Source organism: Haliotis rubra, unplaced genomic scaffold (assembly GCF_003918875.1).
Source record: "Haliotis rubra isolate DU_JTF1 unplaced genomic scaffold, ASM391887v1 Scf728, whole genome shotgun sequence".
In the NCBI taxonomy this organism is placed as follows: domain Eukaryota; kingdom Metazoa; phylum Mollusca; class Gastropoda; order Lepetellida; family Haliotidae; genus Haliotis; species Haliotis rubra.
Window position 1 is genome coordinate 341435 of NW_025767444.1, and position 16517 is coordinate 357951.

A 16517-nucleotide genomic window follows, 5' to 3' on the forward strand; every position below is an offset into this window, starting at 1 on the left:
TACCTTCTGGTGGGAGAAAGATAATGCACTTGACTAATAAAATAGCAGTTATAAACTTTGTATTACATATGAACTTTGTACATTCTTCTTTGATACCAGTCTACAACTTTGAGGTGACAAATTATCGAATATCAATGGTAAAACTGTACCTGTAAATTTTTATCCTTTAACGATTGTCTGAATTTGAATGCTGTAACCACATTTTCATGTCACGTTTATCTTAAGGGAAAGTTTCCACTCATTGCTCGTCCATGTTACAGGTGAAGGTCATACTCCTGGTCGTAACAATTAAAATGTTGTTCACGTATGTTTAAGAGATAATTCAAGAAGTAATCACTGTATGTCAGTGAAACATGGTACAGTGAAGCCTCGTTAATCCGGACGGTTGCGTTTCTCAGCAAATTCGTCCGGATTGCAAATAGTCCGGGACTACTGAATCAAGACCCAAGTTGCTTCCCTTACTTTTACAAAAACGACACGAATCTGGATAAAACAAATAAGCATTTAATGTAAAGCTTATTGAATTCATCACATCAATAATTTTACCGAGTGACATCCGCATGTTGAGATGTGGCATTTGGTCACATTTCGAAAAGTTAGCGAAGCACACTTGTGACTTGCAGCGTTGTCGTAAAGCAAAATCACTTTAAGTCCACGTGACCGCATCTGTCTGTCAAAGTACATTAACCAATCACAAAACAGCTCACTTGTCATCCGCGCCTTTGTATTGTGGTGTCAATCAAAGTGTAAATGTACAGCATCTTCAGTCGGGAGCTTTTACTGTCAAATTAAAACAACAACCCAGTTGGCCAGTTGATTAAGTAAACATCGCCGGGGAGGTGTTGTAACGGTTCGTGAACACGACTTACAGCGTCCGGACTGTGAAGCAATTTACTGTTTATTTTACTGATTGGTGACAGCTTCTTACCGTCCGGTTCCGGAAACCGAATTTCCGGATTATCGAGGCAAATTATATAGGCATAGATTGGTAACAAGCTGACATGGTCCGGGAGCCGAGACATCCGGATTATCGGAGTCCGGACTAACGGGGCTTCACTGTATATGCTATCCTTTGGGTGGGGCCACAATCTGGAAATGCTCTGAGTCTTCTATGTGCATGTTTAAGGTCATACTGATGTCATACCCATGAAGGTCCGGGTTAGAATTGATCTTCAGTAACCCATGCTTGTTGTGAGAGGCGATTAACGGGATCGGGTGGTCAGGCTTGCTGACTGGGTTGACACATGTCATTGGTTCCCAATTGCGTAGATTGATGTTCATGCTGTTGATCACTGGATTGTCTGGTCCAGACTTGGTTATGTACAGACCGCCGCCGTATAGCTGAAGTGCGGCCTAAAACTAAACTCACTCACTCACTCATACTGATGTCATTTTGAAAATATGTAAAAAAAAGCCATGTGATACTTGGGTACAGGGATGTCATGTGCATCGCCTTCCCAACCCTTGAAAATCATTTTGACATGTCCTGATGATCTCAAGGCTTTCTCCAATTCAGGATATTTACCACCTTATCCATGATAAAAACACCTTGGTGCCAATCGTCTTTTAGGCTAACAGTGGCCTTTGTAGAAGATATAAAATGAATCAGTGAAAGGTCACTGTGACCTTCTTTCAAGGAGAAGTAGGTGGTGTGGTAGCCTAGTGGTTAAAGCATTCACTCGTCACGCCGAAAGCCCGGGTTCGATTTCCCATCATTTAGCTTCTTGACTCACCTCCAGCTATATCTGAACTCAGTCCTCAACTGACTACCCTGTAGATGATGTTGTTGGTAGATAACGCTACCAGTGATGCCATCATTTAGCTTCTTGACTCACCTCCAGCTATATCTGAACTCAGTCCTCAACTGACTACCCTGTAGATGATGTTGTTGGTAGATAACGCTACCAGTGATGCCATCATTTAGCTTCTTGACACACCTCCAGCTATGTCTGAACTCAGTCCTCAACTGACTACCCTGTAGATGATGTTGTTGGTTGATAACGCTACCAGTGATCCCATCATTAGCTTCTTGACTCACATCCAGCTATATCTGAACTCAGTCCTCAACTGACTACCCTGTAGATGATGTTGTTGGTTGATAAGGCTACCAGTGACCTACTTCACATGTAGGGCACAGAGGATTCTGCTGGGCAAGAGGTTGCATGGGGAACAGTAACCGGCAAAGCCATGTCTGCCTTCCTCAATCATGCTACAGGCATGTAGCTGGGATTTTGAAATGGGTTACAACAGTTTATTCTCAGAAGATTTTCCCAGAGGCTGCTTTGGGCACAGTAAAGAATAGAACCATGCTTGCCTCTCTGCTACTATCAGGCAGGTATAAGGAGGTAGTGTTACATCAGACTGACTCATAAGGCTCCCGCTTCCAAGAGGCCTCATGAGGGATAGTTACCATCCAACCAATGCTCACCGCTTCCTACTATAACTATGGCTGTAACTATGGTCTCTGGATGGTGTTCTAGACATGTCATCAACCACAATCCAGTCTTACCCATGCCGAATGATTGTCTGTCACAAGTCTTCCCGTCTATCTGCCTTAACCATCGGAACCTGTCATTCAGATGCTAACTCTCTATAATGGGTTTCTCTTAGAACCATGTGCATGTGGTTAAGGGTTCTTTCAATCCAGCAAGGTCTCCATGTCTGTAATGAGAAGATCTAGGTGTTCATGTGACTGCCACCTGGATTCCTCTTGTCACCAAGTTTTCTGCCATGGCCACTAACACTAAAGTAGATCTCACTGGCTATACTCTGTATGGGCTCACAACTGATCAACCTAAATCTCCGGGTTCTGCGGTGAACAGTTATTCCCAGCCTACCCATGTAAATATCCTAGTCATAGACACCAGTAGTTGATGACTCGCATGGGGACCACACGGATCTTGTTGATTACCCAGACACTCTGCATTAACACAATTCCTGCCTTGGTGGTCTCCTACCAGTCTAACTTGTGTTATATTTGGGATTACACTTTCTCAGTTAATTACAGATTCTGTTACTTTTGTTAGGTTGAGTCCCATCTGGGCTTCAAACCCACACCCTTAAAGTCAGACACGTAATCACCAGCTCGCACAGTCAGCCATCTAACCCATTCAGCCACTGCGGCTTCGACAAGAATGGAAGCCCGACAACTGGTCATCCACAGACTTTGTGTACTGCTCAGACTAGTGTAAATTAGCACAACTCCCACGTCTGAAAGCTATGCATACACAATACTATTAAGAAAGTGGTCAAATGTAATGTATGTTATATTTGGAGGTACGCTTTCTCAGTAAAATCTCAGTAAAATCCAACTTTTTTTTATCAGGTTGAGTCCTACCTGGTTTGAACCAATGTTCTCCAAGTCTGTGTCAACATAAACAAAAAAGAATGATGTTATCATATGTTATGTCACATGTCACAGGCACTAACATCTTTGACAATCAACTTGGGACTGTCATTGTCACTGTCATACTGATGTGTGGTGGGGTAGCCTAGTGGTTAAAGTGTTTGCTCGTCACTCCGAAGACCTGGGTTCGATTCCCCACATGGGCACAATGTGTGAAGCCCATTTCTGGTGTCCCCTGCTGTGATATTGGTGGAATATTGCTAAAAGCGGTGTAAAACTAAATTCACTCAGTCACTCACTCACTGTCATACTGAACTCTCCTTTCAAAGCATATCTGAAAAATCCCAGGATAATTTAGTAGTCCAACACATGGATAACAACATATGCTTTATTATCCAGTGTTCTTGTAACCAAAGAAGAATTAAACAGATATGATATAGCCACAGACCTGGAAACCGGGTACAAATTCTTCTTGCTCCTTCTTTGCCTCCTCCATCATTCCATATGGAATCTGTCTGGCTTTGATAAAAACTTAAGACAAGGAATGGCTCTTCTGTGTTGATTCCCAGTATCATAGACTGTTGTTGCTGAGCTATGACTTCTGTGTACTTTCACTCATCCTGTGGCTTTTTAAACAGGATTCCTGCACCAATAATCACCTTTATCCATCTCTGTCTGGTTCATCTCCATTTATGCTTGGCAGATATATAGCGGCTGTGTTTACAAGAACCTGCTGGTACAGGAACATAATTTCCTAAAGAAACTCATGATTTTCTATAATTTTTCATCCAAATTGGAAATAATGCCAACCAAAGACATCTTGTAGGCCTGATTCCATGAGCACTAACACAGCTGTATTCTTCGATCCAATGGTGGATATTCTTTCTTGGCAAGTTACTCTCACCACAGGACATGATGTACAGAGGCAGGTTAAAATTGCACCCTTCCCATTCCTGGAACGATATCATCTAAGATCATTCTCGTTCCTTCACCTCTTCCCTTTCATTAGAACCTGGTCTGGTTGATTCTTTAATATCATGATATGAAGAGCATTGCTCTAGTCCACTCAGTGACTGCCCATCATTTGTTCATGAACAATTGGGAATCAGGATAGACAGTCTACATGGACATTTTTCTGATGGTGACCTTATGTAACCTGGCAGAGGAGGAACTTGACATCAGTTGCCAGGAAATAAAGGTGATCTTCTATGGGTATTCAGAATGGAAAGATCGCCTTGTCAGTTCATCTGTCCTTGCCATCACCCACAGGACAATTTCCCCTTCCCTGATGATGGATACTTCTCTGGAGTTGATGAGTATGTACATATTGGCTATTTTGATGCCTCAGTTACTTTAACTTTTGTGTGATCTCTGTGTATGTCTAAGATCACTGGATGTCAAATTATGAATTTTTTTTTTATGAAAGCATGGATAATAAAGCTGGGGTCATGATGGAACAAATTTGTTGATGACCTTTTCATTTCAAGATGACTGAAGGCATCATTTTGTAATGTGGCTTCAATGTCTAGACAATAATTTGGGTATTTCAAGGTGGAACATGACAAGAACATATCATGGATTGATAACCTCAGCTGACAAGGTCGGCATGCTTGTTCTGAGGCGTTCAGGTTAAGATTATGGTTTGAGCCTGCTTTGAAGACATGTTTCTAACTTTGGTTCTCCTTCCAAGGGAAATGTGTTAAGCCCATTTCTGGTGTCCCCCGCCGTGATATTGCTGGAATATTGCTAAAAGCGGCGTAAAACTCAACTCAACTCAGTCAGTCAGTCCAAGGATAATGCTACCAGTTTTGTGTGCTCCCCTCTGAAACTCTACTGATTCCACCTCAGGTCACCAGATCGCAGGGCAGGTGTTGTCACCCATACTTAAATGACTAGCTACTCAGGGCACTAGCCAAACAGTTGTGTCGGGAAACCACACATACAGTGTTGGACATTCTCATGGAACTGGGCTGGATTATCAATCGCAAGAAGTCAGAACTTGTTCTGACACAGGATCTGGTCTATCTTGGAGCAAGAGTCAATAACAAGCACGGCATTGTCTCCCTGTCTCAAGACCGCATCGTCTTGGTCCAGAGGATAGATGGTCAATTCCTCGAGTCCGCCAGAGTTTCAGCAAGGACATGGCTCCAGTTGCTAGGAAATGTGTTCCCACTCAGAGAGCTACGAGAATATTCTCGAGAAGCCAGAGTGGTTGATTCCTCACCTGCAGTGGTGGATGGACGTCGGGAATCTCTCCAAGGGAATCCCTCTGGAGACCATGACACCAAAACTCTCAATTCAAACAGCAGCATCCTTCACGGTATGAGGTGGTGTTCTGGGCGACCTGTCAGCCTTGGGACTCTGGTCCGAGAACAAGCCAGCCTGGACATCAATGTGCTGGAATTGAGAGCAGTCAGGTTGCTGGTTGAACGCTTCGTGGAGCAGGTTTGAAGCCAGGTGGTTTGTCAAGAGATGGACAACCAGACAGCGATGACCTATATCCCACGGCAAGGAGGCACAGTGTCTGCGTCACTCCTGCAGGAGGTGTTGCAGTTTCTGCTTTAGTGCAATCAGTACAACATAAGGGCGATGCTGGAAAGGCTGGAAAGGTTAAGGCCTCTGTATTCTGGGTGCTGAGTCTCTTCCAAAAGGCAAACTATAACAGAACAAGTTATGCTGCTCTTTCAACCCAATTAAGGGATGAAATTTAGACAATAATGATTTACCAATCAGGTAAGACTACAATCCATGAATGTGTCCAGGAACACTTCCAGCTCAAACCTTAGTTTCTGGTCATGGGATGACCTTTAACTTCTTTGAGGGTCAGCAGTCTGATCCTGGTAAAGCATTGGCAGTCTCCAAGATGAGTTCCTGTATGAGTCAAGTTTTTGCAACCGCAGTGATAAACTTAGTATCAGGTTCTGTTATGTATATACCACAGATGTAGTGAGCTGGTCAGAATGTCTAGATAGATTTTAAAATTTGACATTAAGTTTTAACATTAAGTTACTTTCTCGTACGAAGGTCAGATTCACTTTATCTATGTACTTATTTAACAAAATAATTCACTGTTGACTTCCCACTGTACACACCACATTGATCACAAAAACAATGTTTGCATTTAATTGTCAGACATGACTTTCAGTGAGTCAGTAATGTGAGTGTTGGAGGTAAAAGTATGCCACTTCTAAGGTCAGTATGGTGACTGAGGAAGAACCTGGGAAGATCCGGGTTAGAATTGATCCTCGGCAATGCATGCTTGTCATAATAAGGGATCGGGTGGTCAGGCTTGCTGACTTGGTTGTAGCTGGAATAAAACTGAGGAAGAAATCCAACAAACCCATACAATAGTAATATGAACTATTGACTCGTATCCACTTGTCTTCTGTACAGGATTCCAAAGTTTGATAAAATCCATGCAAAAAGAGATCTATTCCTGGGTCAAAAATTAACCATAATCCTCTGTACAATCAAGGATGGACTTTGTTTATGTTCCCAATAAGTATTACAGATAAATGATATTAATACAATGGGTTTTGCTTGAATCTTTGCAAATCTCATAAAAAATAGATCTGTTTGATAGATCATGAATTTTCACCTTTGTACACAGCTGTTCCACATGAAAAGTGTCATTCCTTGACCATGAGAAATTTGTGACTAAACGTGATGACTGAAGATACTGCTGTTACATGTCAATTTTCTGAGAAGAATTTAACAAAAATTAATGTCATCTGATGTTTTATGAGTTACAGAAATGTGAAAAGACAGACTTCTTCGTTGAAAGCATGTGTGTAAATGTTTTAGGTGAGACATTAAGGCAACAAGTAATCCTCTCCATGAACACCAACTGTGCTCCCCATAGTGCTGGTCTGTTTCTATATGCTTGTGTATCAGACTTTCTGCTTAGATTGACATTGCCAAGTGAATTTTGAAGCTTCAGGTATAATGATATCTTCATCTGATTGGTCAAATAACCAATTCCCGTTAACTGTTGTATCATCCATCTGGGCTCTTAAGCAGAAACCTATCTTAGGACTAAGATAATCGTAACTCCTATATGTGAACAAAGGCATACTGTAGTCACAGTGCTAAGGAGCCTGAACTATAAATAAAGAAGACGAGTGAGGACCACCTTATCTGTGTTATATTAAGATGTATACATGAAGGTTTTATGACAAAAAGGGAGCCACAAGACTAAAAGACAAAGATAACTTCTCGTTTCCAACAGTCAGATAGTAATCTGGATGTATTCCAGGTGCCTACGTTTCCTACAATATGGACAGATTGTGTCAAGTGAAATAGAGATCAATTGGTGTATTTTGAACTGTACTACTTACATTTGTAAGTAATATGTCTATTTCTACATTTTACAATTCACGTTCAAAGAGAAAGTGCAATTTAGCATTTTCTTTATGTGAATGTTTCATAAAATGAGAAACCCGTCAGAGAACTCGTTCTGACATCTTGAAGTAAAATACCTATCATTAGACAGCCAGAGGCATGGAATGTTCTGCTCTCATTAGACAGCCAGAGGCATGGAACGTTCTGCTCTAATTAGACAGCCAGAGGCATGGAATGTCCTGCTCTCATTGGACAGCTAGAGGCTTGGAATGTTCTGCTCATTAGACAGCTAGAGGCATGGAATGTCCTGCTGTCATTGGACAGCTAGAGGCATCAAATGTTTTGCTCTCATTAGACAGCCAGAGGCTTGGAATGTTCTGCTCTCATTAGACAGCTAGAGGCATGGAATGTTCTGGTGTCATTAGACAGCCAGAGGTATGGAATGCTCTGCTTTCATTGGACAGCCAGAGGCATGGAATGTTCTGGTGTCATTAGACAGCCAGAGGCACGGAATGTTCTGGTGTCATTAGACAGCCAGAGGCATGGAATGTTCTGGTGTCATTAGACAGCCAGAGGCATGGAATGTTCTGCTCTCATTAGACAGCCAGAGGCTTATTGGACAGCCAGAGGCATGGGATGTTCTGCTCTCATTAAACAGCTTGAGGCATGGAATGTCCTGCTCTCATTGGACAGCCAGAGGTATGGAATGCTCTGCTCTCATTAGACAGCCAGAGGCATGGGATGTTCTGCTCTCATTAGACAGCCAGAGGCTTATTGGACAGCCAGAGGCATGGGATGTTCTGCTCTCATTAGACAGCCAGAGGCTTATTGGACAGTCAGAGGCATGGGATGTTCTGCTCTCACTAGACAGCCAGAGTTATGGAATGCTCTGCTCTCATTAGACAGCCAGAGGCTCATTAGACAGTGAGAGGCATGGAATGTCCTCCTCTCATTGGACAGCCAGAGGCATGGGATGTTCTGCTCTCATTAAACAGCTTGAGGCATGGAATGTCCTGCTCTCATTGGACAGCCAGAGGCTCACTGGACAGCCAGAGGCATGGGATGTTCTGCTCTCATTAAACAGCTTGAGGCATGGAATGTCCTACTCTCATTGGACAGCCAGAGGCTCATTGGACAGCCAGAGGCATGGGATGTTCTGCTCTCATTAAACAGCTTGAGGCATGGAATGTCCTCTCATTGGACAGCTAGAGGCACTTCTTTGTTCATTAGCCGTCGAGAGGCATGGGACATCTTTACTTGATGATGCACTACTATGTCAAGAAATCCGCTGTTCTGCTCTAGTTAATCATGTTGTAAACTAGCAAAGTTCAGTGTGGATGGCAATAAACATGGTCATTGTACATATTCTCATATTATGGGTTTCCCCACATGGGTACAATGTGTGAAGCCCACTTCTGGTGTCCACTGCCGTGATATTGCTGAAATCGTCCTAACAGTGGCGTAAAACCAAACTTACTCACTCACTCATATTATGGGCTTTCAGATGCTTAAGTAATGTTTGGGGTTTTCTTGATTTATCAAATTAACAGTGAAACGTACTAACTTATAAGAGACAACTTTAACACAAAGACTTGCCATCATCCAAGTACTTACAATGTTTGCATGATGCAACACAGCGGGTTAGAGAGAGTAAACATTAAAAATAACACATAATACCTGAATGCTTATTTTGCCTCATTTTATACACATACAACTTCTGCTTCCCATGATCAGGAGGGTCCTCTATTGGCTCATACGGAGATAGCACCAGTTTCACATTATTCTCCCCAATCACAATCCCCAAGACCCACATAATAGACTTACTGATAATTTGACTTATTTGACAATAAATTGCCAACATACTGCTTTTGAGATCAATTTGGTGTCATGTAACGCGGGAAGTCAACGGTGACTTGTGGACCACAGTGCTGTGTCACTGCAGTTATCCCACAGTGCTTCCTTTTGTGATTTACGCTGGTCTGTATGGCAAGTTGGAATCGTCTAACTTGACGGGTCTGTATGGCAAGTTGGTGTCATACTTGACAGGGGTCTGTATGTCAAATTGGTATCGTACATGACAGGGGTCGGTATGGAAAGTTGGAATCGTAGTTGACAGGGGTAGGTATGGCAAATTGGTGTCGTACTTGACAATGGTCTGTATGGCAAGTTGGAATTCTACTTGATGGGTCTGTATGGCAAAATGGAGTTGTACTTGACGGGTCTGTATGGCAAATTGTAGTCGTACTTGACAGGGGTCTGTATGGCAAATTGGAGTCGTACTTGAAAGGGCTGTGTATGGCAAGTTGGAATCGTACTTGACAGGGGTCTGTATGGCAAGTTGGAGTCTTACTTGACAGGGGTCTGTATGGCAAAGTGAAATTATACTTGACAGGGGTCTGTATGGCAAGGTGAAATTATACTTGACAATGGTCTGTATGCAAGTTGGAATCGTGATTTGACAATGGTCTGTAATGCAGTTGGAATCGTTGGAATCATACTTGATGGGTCTGCATGGAAAGTTGGAATCATACTCGACGGGTCTTTATGACAAGTTGGAATCGTACTTGGTGGGCCTGTATGAGAACTTGGAATCGTACTTGACAATGGTCTGTAATGCAGTTGGAATCGTACTTGATGGGTCTGCATGGAAAGTTGGAATCATACTCGACGGGTCTTTATGACAAGTTGGAATCGTACTTGATGGGTCTGTATGGCAAGTTGGAATCGTACTTGGCGGGTCTGTATGGCAAGTTAGAGTTGTACTTGACGGGTCTGTATGGCAAATTGGAGTCGTACTTGACAGGGGTCTGTATGGGAAATTGTAGTCGTACTTGACAGTAGTCGTACTTGACAGGGTCTCCATGGCAAATTGGAGTTGTACTTAACAATGGTCTGTATGGCATTTTGGAATTGTACTTGATGGGTCTGTATGACAAATTGGAGTCGTACTTGAAAGGGCTGTGTATGGCAAGTTGGAATCGTACTTGACAGGGGTCTGTATGGCAATTTGGAGTCTTCCTTGACAGGGGTCTGTATGGCAAATTGGAGTCGTACTTGACGGGTCTGTATGGCAAGTTGGAATTGTACATGACAGGGGTCTGTGTGGCAAGTTGGAGTCCTACTTTACAGTGGTCTGTATAGTTCTGTGTCGTCTCTGCAACTCTTGTGTTAACTGATGCTTTGTTGAGCATTGGAGAAAACACTTGAATGATTGGTATGTGAAAGAACAAAACTCTCTTACAGTAATTAGAAATCTTTGCTAAACAGAGTTGATTCTACTATTCCATCTATATCTTGTGTGTATGAATTACTAGCAAATAGTGATGTTACCAGGTTTTTGCAAAAAGGTCATCATATCCTACCCTATGGAGGGCAACAGTCACTCATGCAAAGACTAGTCCTTTGTTGAGCAGCACAAACACAGAAACATATGATACAAGTTAGTGTAGGGAATAGCGTATGTCTCCATTTTGGTCACTGATATGATGAATTTGGAAATATCTTCCTCATGTTTACCATTACCGGTAATCTTTTGAAGACTTTAAATGTATTAATCCTGACCAAACTATTTCTGATAGACAGTGGTAGTGTGTTATACGTTTTGATATTATATTAGTGTTAGAGCCTGCAAGGAGTCAATGATCATATGGACAGTAGTCTTGACTAAGGGGTGAAATGACAGTCACCCATAACTGCTCTTGATTCATTGTAGACGGAATGAATTGTATTGTATCGAGATGCAGTGTATTTCTTTTCTGCGTCCATTCTCAACATTTGTACCTCACATAAAACCCTGGTAAAGACATCCCTCTGTATATTTGTTACGTTGAATCATATGAAACAATGAGGCCTCTTTTCATATTGTGATGATACATACTAGAGTCTTCAGTTTAACTTCTCATCTATATTCCCATATTTTGATGTTGGCAATCCAAGAGGAAAGACTCTCCTGCACAAAGTAACAGATCTGCCATGGAGAATCACAACCGCTGTAGCTCACAGCTGTTCCATACCGAGGGTGCTTAAGCAGAGTGATTTTTGTATGACTGATGTCTGCATTTATTGTTGAGCTGGGACCCATTTCACAGAGCGATCGTAGCGCTACGACTGTTGTAAGTCTGTATTATAGCATGGTATCGACGATCACTTTAGCGAATGATCACTTTGTGACACGGGACTCTGAAGATTTTCTTCAGATAAGTGTTAGTTTTATCAAATGTTGATATGTATCGGAGATAGTAGGGGATAATTTCTGTACCCTGATTGTATTCATTGACTATTGCTAGCCATGTATTTGACACGTATATCTGTTTTTCTTGCAGGTGGAAGATCAGATGAAGCTTCTCCAAAACTCCTGGAGTGAAATACTTATATTGGACCTAGTATTCCGTCAAGTCAGCGAGTCTTGGTCTAGTGACATTATTCTGGTGAGTAGAAAATGTCCCTCACATTACCTTGTCATATGGAGAATAGTACATGTTGAACACACTTCTTTCAAGTAGGATGAGGTGGGAGAACGTCTGCTCTAATTCTGCCAACTATCTGAGCCCGATGCCTGGACCACTCTCAGTACAGAGTGCGATGTCAGGTCGTTTTGTGATTATAGGAACATCCTGTCCTGAAACCTGAGGAGGATTTTCTGAACATTTTGTAATCAGACATATCTTATATGGAGTGACTGTATTTATTTCAGATATTTGAGGTATGAATGAAACAAATCTTCAGTTTTTCCACTCATACCTCAGTGAACCCCCCAAAATACTCAGTCAGTTATTTGTAATTATATTTGGCAACAAAAATATGGCACCATCAGTGGTTTGATGGAAAACAGTTCTATAACTTAGAAGCAGGCTGACAGGTTTACTGTTTCATTCCTTCCATTTTGAGGTTGTTGTTCTCAGAACCACAACATAGTTTTTGGGGCCTTAGTATGCAGAAAGTAGGATCTGCATGTGCAATCATTGTCACTCGCTGTCAGACAGCTCCCAATATATAGCATTGTGTATCACGGTTCTGATACGTGTTTTGCAATATATTGCGATACAATTTCCTTGCAAATACACAGACCTGTTGTTTATGTACTTACACTGTGTGATTCCCATCTCAACCTGCACTTGCAATGGATGTTTTGTCTCGGTCAGGTCAAATAAGGGAAATGACACTGACGGTTTTCGATCTTTAAAGTGAAACAAAATTTCAACTTTGAAGCATCAAAATATGGATGAGTTATTTCTTTGGGGAATAGAAATATGTTTATTATTGTCTATAATTTCAACAAGTGATAAGTGTGTTCCTCGATATTCTTGCTGCGTTGCATGAAGCGACACCTATTAGAGGATCAAAGACTAAGAATTTGTCTCTCATAACAAAGGATAGCGTCACGTCCAAATTTACATGTGTTTTCTTGAGTTGATTGTTGCAAACAAGATTTAAAACAGGAAACTATCAGTAATTGTCATTATTATGCACAGTAAATATCTAGGTAAATGACTAGGTGATAGTAAATGAGATCTGAGATAACGTAACCCTGGATGATTTACCATTTGAATTGTATGCTAGGCATAGTTATGTACACAGATATAAAGATTACTATGTGTCATAAATTCAGCCAGAAACAGTGATCATGCACAAAGGCCAGGTGTGGAAGGCGAAGGCGGACGCAGGGCCAAGCGAAGGGGAATTAATGGCCTGCTGTCCGTTGGACCCTAAACAGATGATACAGGTATCGGCGATGTTACAAATGCTCTTTTGAGCACCCGAAGTTTGGAAGTGGCTTCTATTGGAAAATAGACAGCCAAGCAGCAGCAGCTAGGGATGGATTGAGCGAAGGATCGGTCCTGGGTCCACCCCAAACCCTGAACTCCGACCTAAGACCTTCTTATCTACCCCGTGAATTCTGACATATATTTGTCGTTCTTGTCTACATCTCACCGAGAGCCAATTACAACCATTCTGCTTCTATTGTACAAACTCATGTCCAGAAACTTGATTCAATCACTCCCGATGCCCAGAAGTTCATTCAAAGTTGTTATCAATAAAGTTTGTTCTATATTCCATGCACTAGTGCATTCTCAAAGCGCTACAAATTTGTTACAATCTGATGACTATTACCCTCCATAACCCAAGCTGCCTGTGAGGTGCAGGAAGGTTACATTTACATCACTTATCCCACCAGGTACCCATTTTTCTGCTGGGTGAACAGAGGCAATTTTGAACAAACTCCCTTGCCTAAGGTGAGACCACATGTATTACATGTGTTTCATTGTGGGGCAGGACAGAGGTCCGAGAAACTCTCAGGAGTCAAGCTGCCAAACAAGGTCACAAATCCTTTAAGCACTCGACGTTGCTTAACTTCAACTGATTTGTAACCTGAGCTCTATGCACAGGACCACGTGCCATTATACAGGCAGATACTGAAGACTCAGAAGGAGCAGACTAAAAGTGTGAAGTCATGGGATCCCGAGTCTATACAAGTGTGAAGTCATGGGATCCCTATACAAGTGTGAAGTCATGGGATCCCAAGTCTATACAAGTGTGAAGTCATGGGATCCCGAGTCTATACAAGTGTGAAATCATGGGATCCCGAGTCTATACAAGTGTGAAGTCATGGGATCCCGAGTCTATACAAGTGTGAAGTCATGAGATCCCGAGTCTATACAAGTGTGAAGTCGTGGGATCCCGAGTCTATACAAGTGTGAAGTCGTGGGATCCCGAGTCTATACAAGTGTGAAGTCGTGGGATCCCGAGTCTATACAAGTGTGAAGTCATGGGATCCCGAGTCTATACAACGACATCAAGGTTGTTTTGATTACACAGACTGGGACATGTTCTTCAACAACTTCGACGATCCGTGTGCGATTACTGATACCATCACTAGCTGCATCAACTTCTGTGTCAACAGTATTACTCCTGATAAGGTAATCAGGATTGTCCCCAACAACAAGCCTTGGGTAAGAAAAGAACTGAAACTCTTTCATTAGATCAATGAGAAGAAACGATTGTTTTGTGCTAAGAACTAGGGTTGGAATTTGCCCAAATTTTCGTATCACAATATTTTGTGATATGTGTTGGTGTATTGCAATATGTATTGCAATATATTGTGAAAGTGTAACACATGGTTTAAAGTAATGAAATTACTGTTTCCTTCGTGTTGAAACTATGCCACTGGCCACTGTCAGCACTCAGATGTGATTGTACAAGAGATCAATTGAAAATGTTTTCGAACTGAAGACTTCACTTTAAAGTTTGGAACTCGAGAAAAAAGCATCTGCAGTATCAGAGCGTATCAGATGAACCAGTTTGCGAAAAGTGTGCCACAATATATTGTATTGTGAAGATTGAATTACAACACCCGTCAAGCATGGCAAGGTGTGAAGAACATGATCGGTTGTTCCAAGAAACAATCCTCAGTCAACACAACAGATGACCAGGGACATGGTGAAGATCTTAACACCTTCTATGCTAGATTTGACACACATGACTTCAGCAATGAATGGGAAGTTGTGATAAGCAGTGAAGATGGAGACAAAATCATTTTAACACTAGAAACAGTGAAACTACAGTTCTCAAAACTCAACATAAGGAAAGCGCCAACACCAGATGGTTTAGGCGGAATAATCCTGAAATGTTGCTGCAAACAATTGTGTAATGTCTTTTGCTGACTGTACCAGCTCTCCATTGATAGTCATGTGATTCCAGAAATGTGGAAAACATCAAAGATTGTGCCAGTGCTGAAGAAAATCAATTCTCACATCATGTTTGAGTTTTTACTTCCCTTTAAACCTCCCACCTTGGAGGCAGAACCCACTGCACTTGGACAGAGGTTGTCGGGAATCAGCATATGCAACAAATGTACACATGACAATACACCAACTCCTGTACCATGTTTAGATAGGATACTGCAAAGGTAAGTTATGTAAGTAATGCTACATACATACATACTATATACATACATACATACATACATACATACATACATACATACATACATACATACATACATACATACATACATACATACATACATACATACATACATACATACATACATACATACATACATACATACATACATACGCTCAAAGGCGCTTTTTCCCTCAATCACTGGATGTCAATCTCAACAGCACGTCATATTATCAATCTCAACTCCCTGGGGAGCATGCAACTCTTGCAGCCACTGAGAGCACAGAGTTAGTGTGGCTTTCCCATCCTTAAGAGATACCCATTCACAGCTGGGTGGACTGGGACACATGGTCACAGTACTTTGTCCATGTTTACTGCACGTTGCTGTACCCGCAACTAGGTGTTTGCACGTATTCATGTGTCCACATCTGGTCATATACCAACAGATTCGTGGGTTCTTTTAAGTACACAGGGTTGTGTACTGTAAACCAGGGGTTGTGACAACACTGAAAGAGTCTGCACACAAAGTTGACTCCAAGGTTTTTACACCCGGTCACAGGTGGGCTCGATCCCGTCACCTCAAGCTCCCTGGATCACTAGCCTGGCACTTTAGGCAGTTTGCCAACCAGACCACCACAAGGGTTTTGCCTCAAGGGTTCACTAATGCTGGGGCCTTTTAGCATTTGCCTAGCAAGTTGCCTTAACTATTTATCAGTGGGGCCATGGAACATAGAGAATATCATTAGAGGAGTGGAAATGTGATGTGGTGATCATTAGAGGAGGGCGATGTGCGATACAATACCTATCCGATAATATGGGTGCAATACAATTCGTAGCATGACAAAGTACTTTTTGTGTAAAACTCACTATCTTTTCTTATAACTCTCAGTCTCACATTATGCACTTTTTTTTCTTACGACCATGTAGT

The 16517-nt window shown here is 41.9% G+C and overlaps 1 protein-coding gene across 4 annotated transcripts in view; it reads left to right on the forward strand.

The window, feature by feature from the left end:
• The window catches only part of LOC124259546 (nuclear receptor subfamily 5 group A member 2-like), a 268621-nt gene that overhangs the window by 235951 nt on the left and 16153 nt on the right, over nucleotides 1–16517 (forward strand). For all 4 annotated transcript variants that reach the window (XM_046693688.1, XM_046693690.1, XM_046693689.1 and 1 more), the window contains one exon: nucleotides 12010–12114. In XM_046693688.1, coding sequence (XP_046549644.1) covers nucleotides 12010–12114 — 105 coding nt within the window. The remainder of the gene's footprint in view (nucleotides 1–12009; nucleotides 12115–16517) is intronic.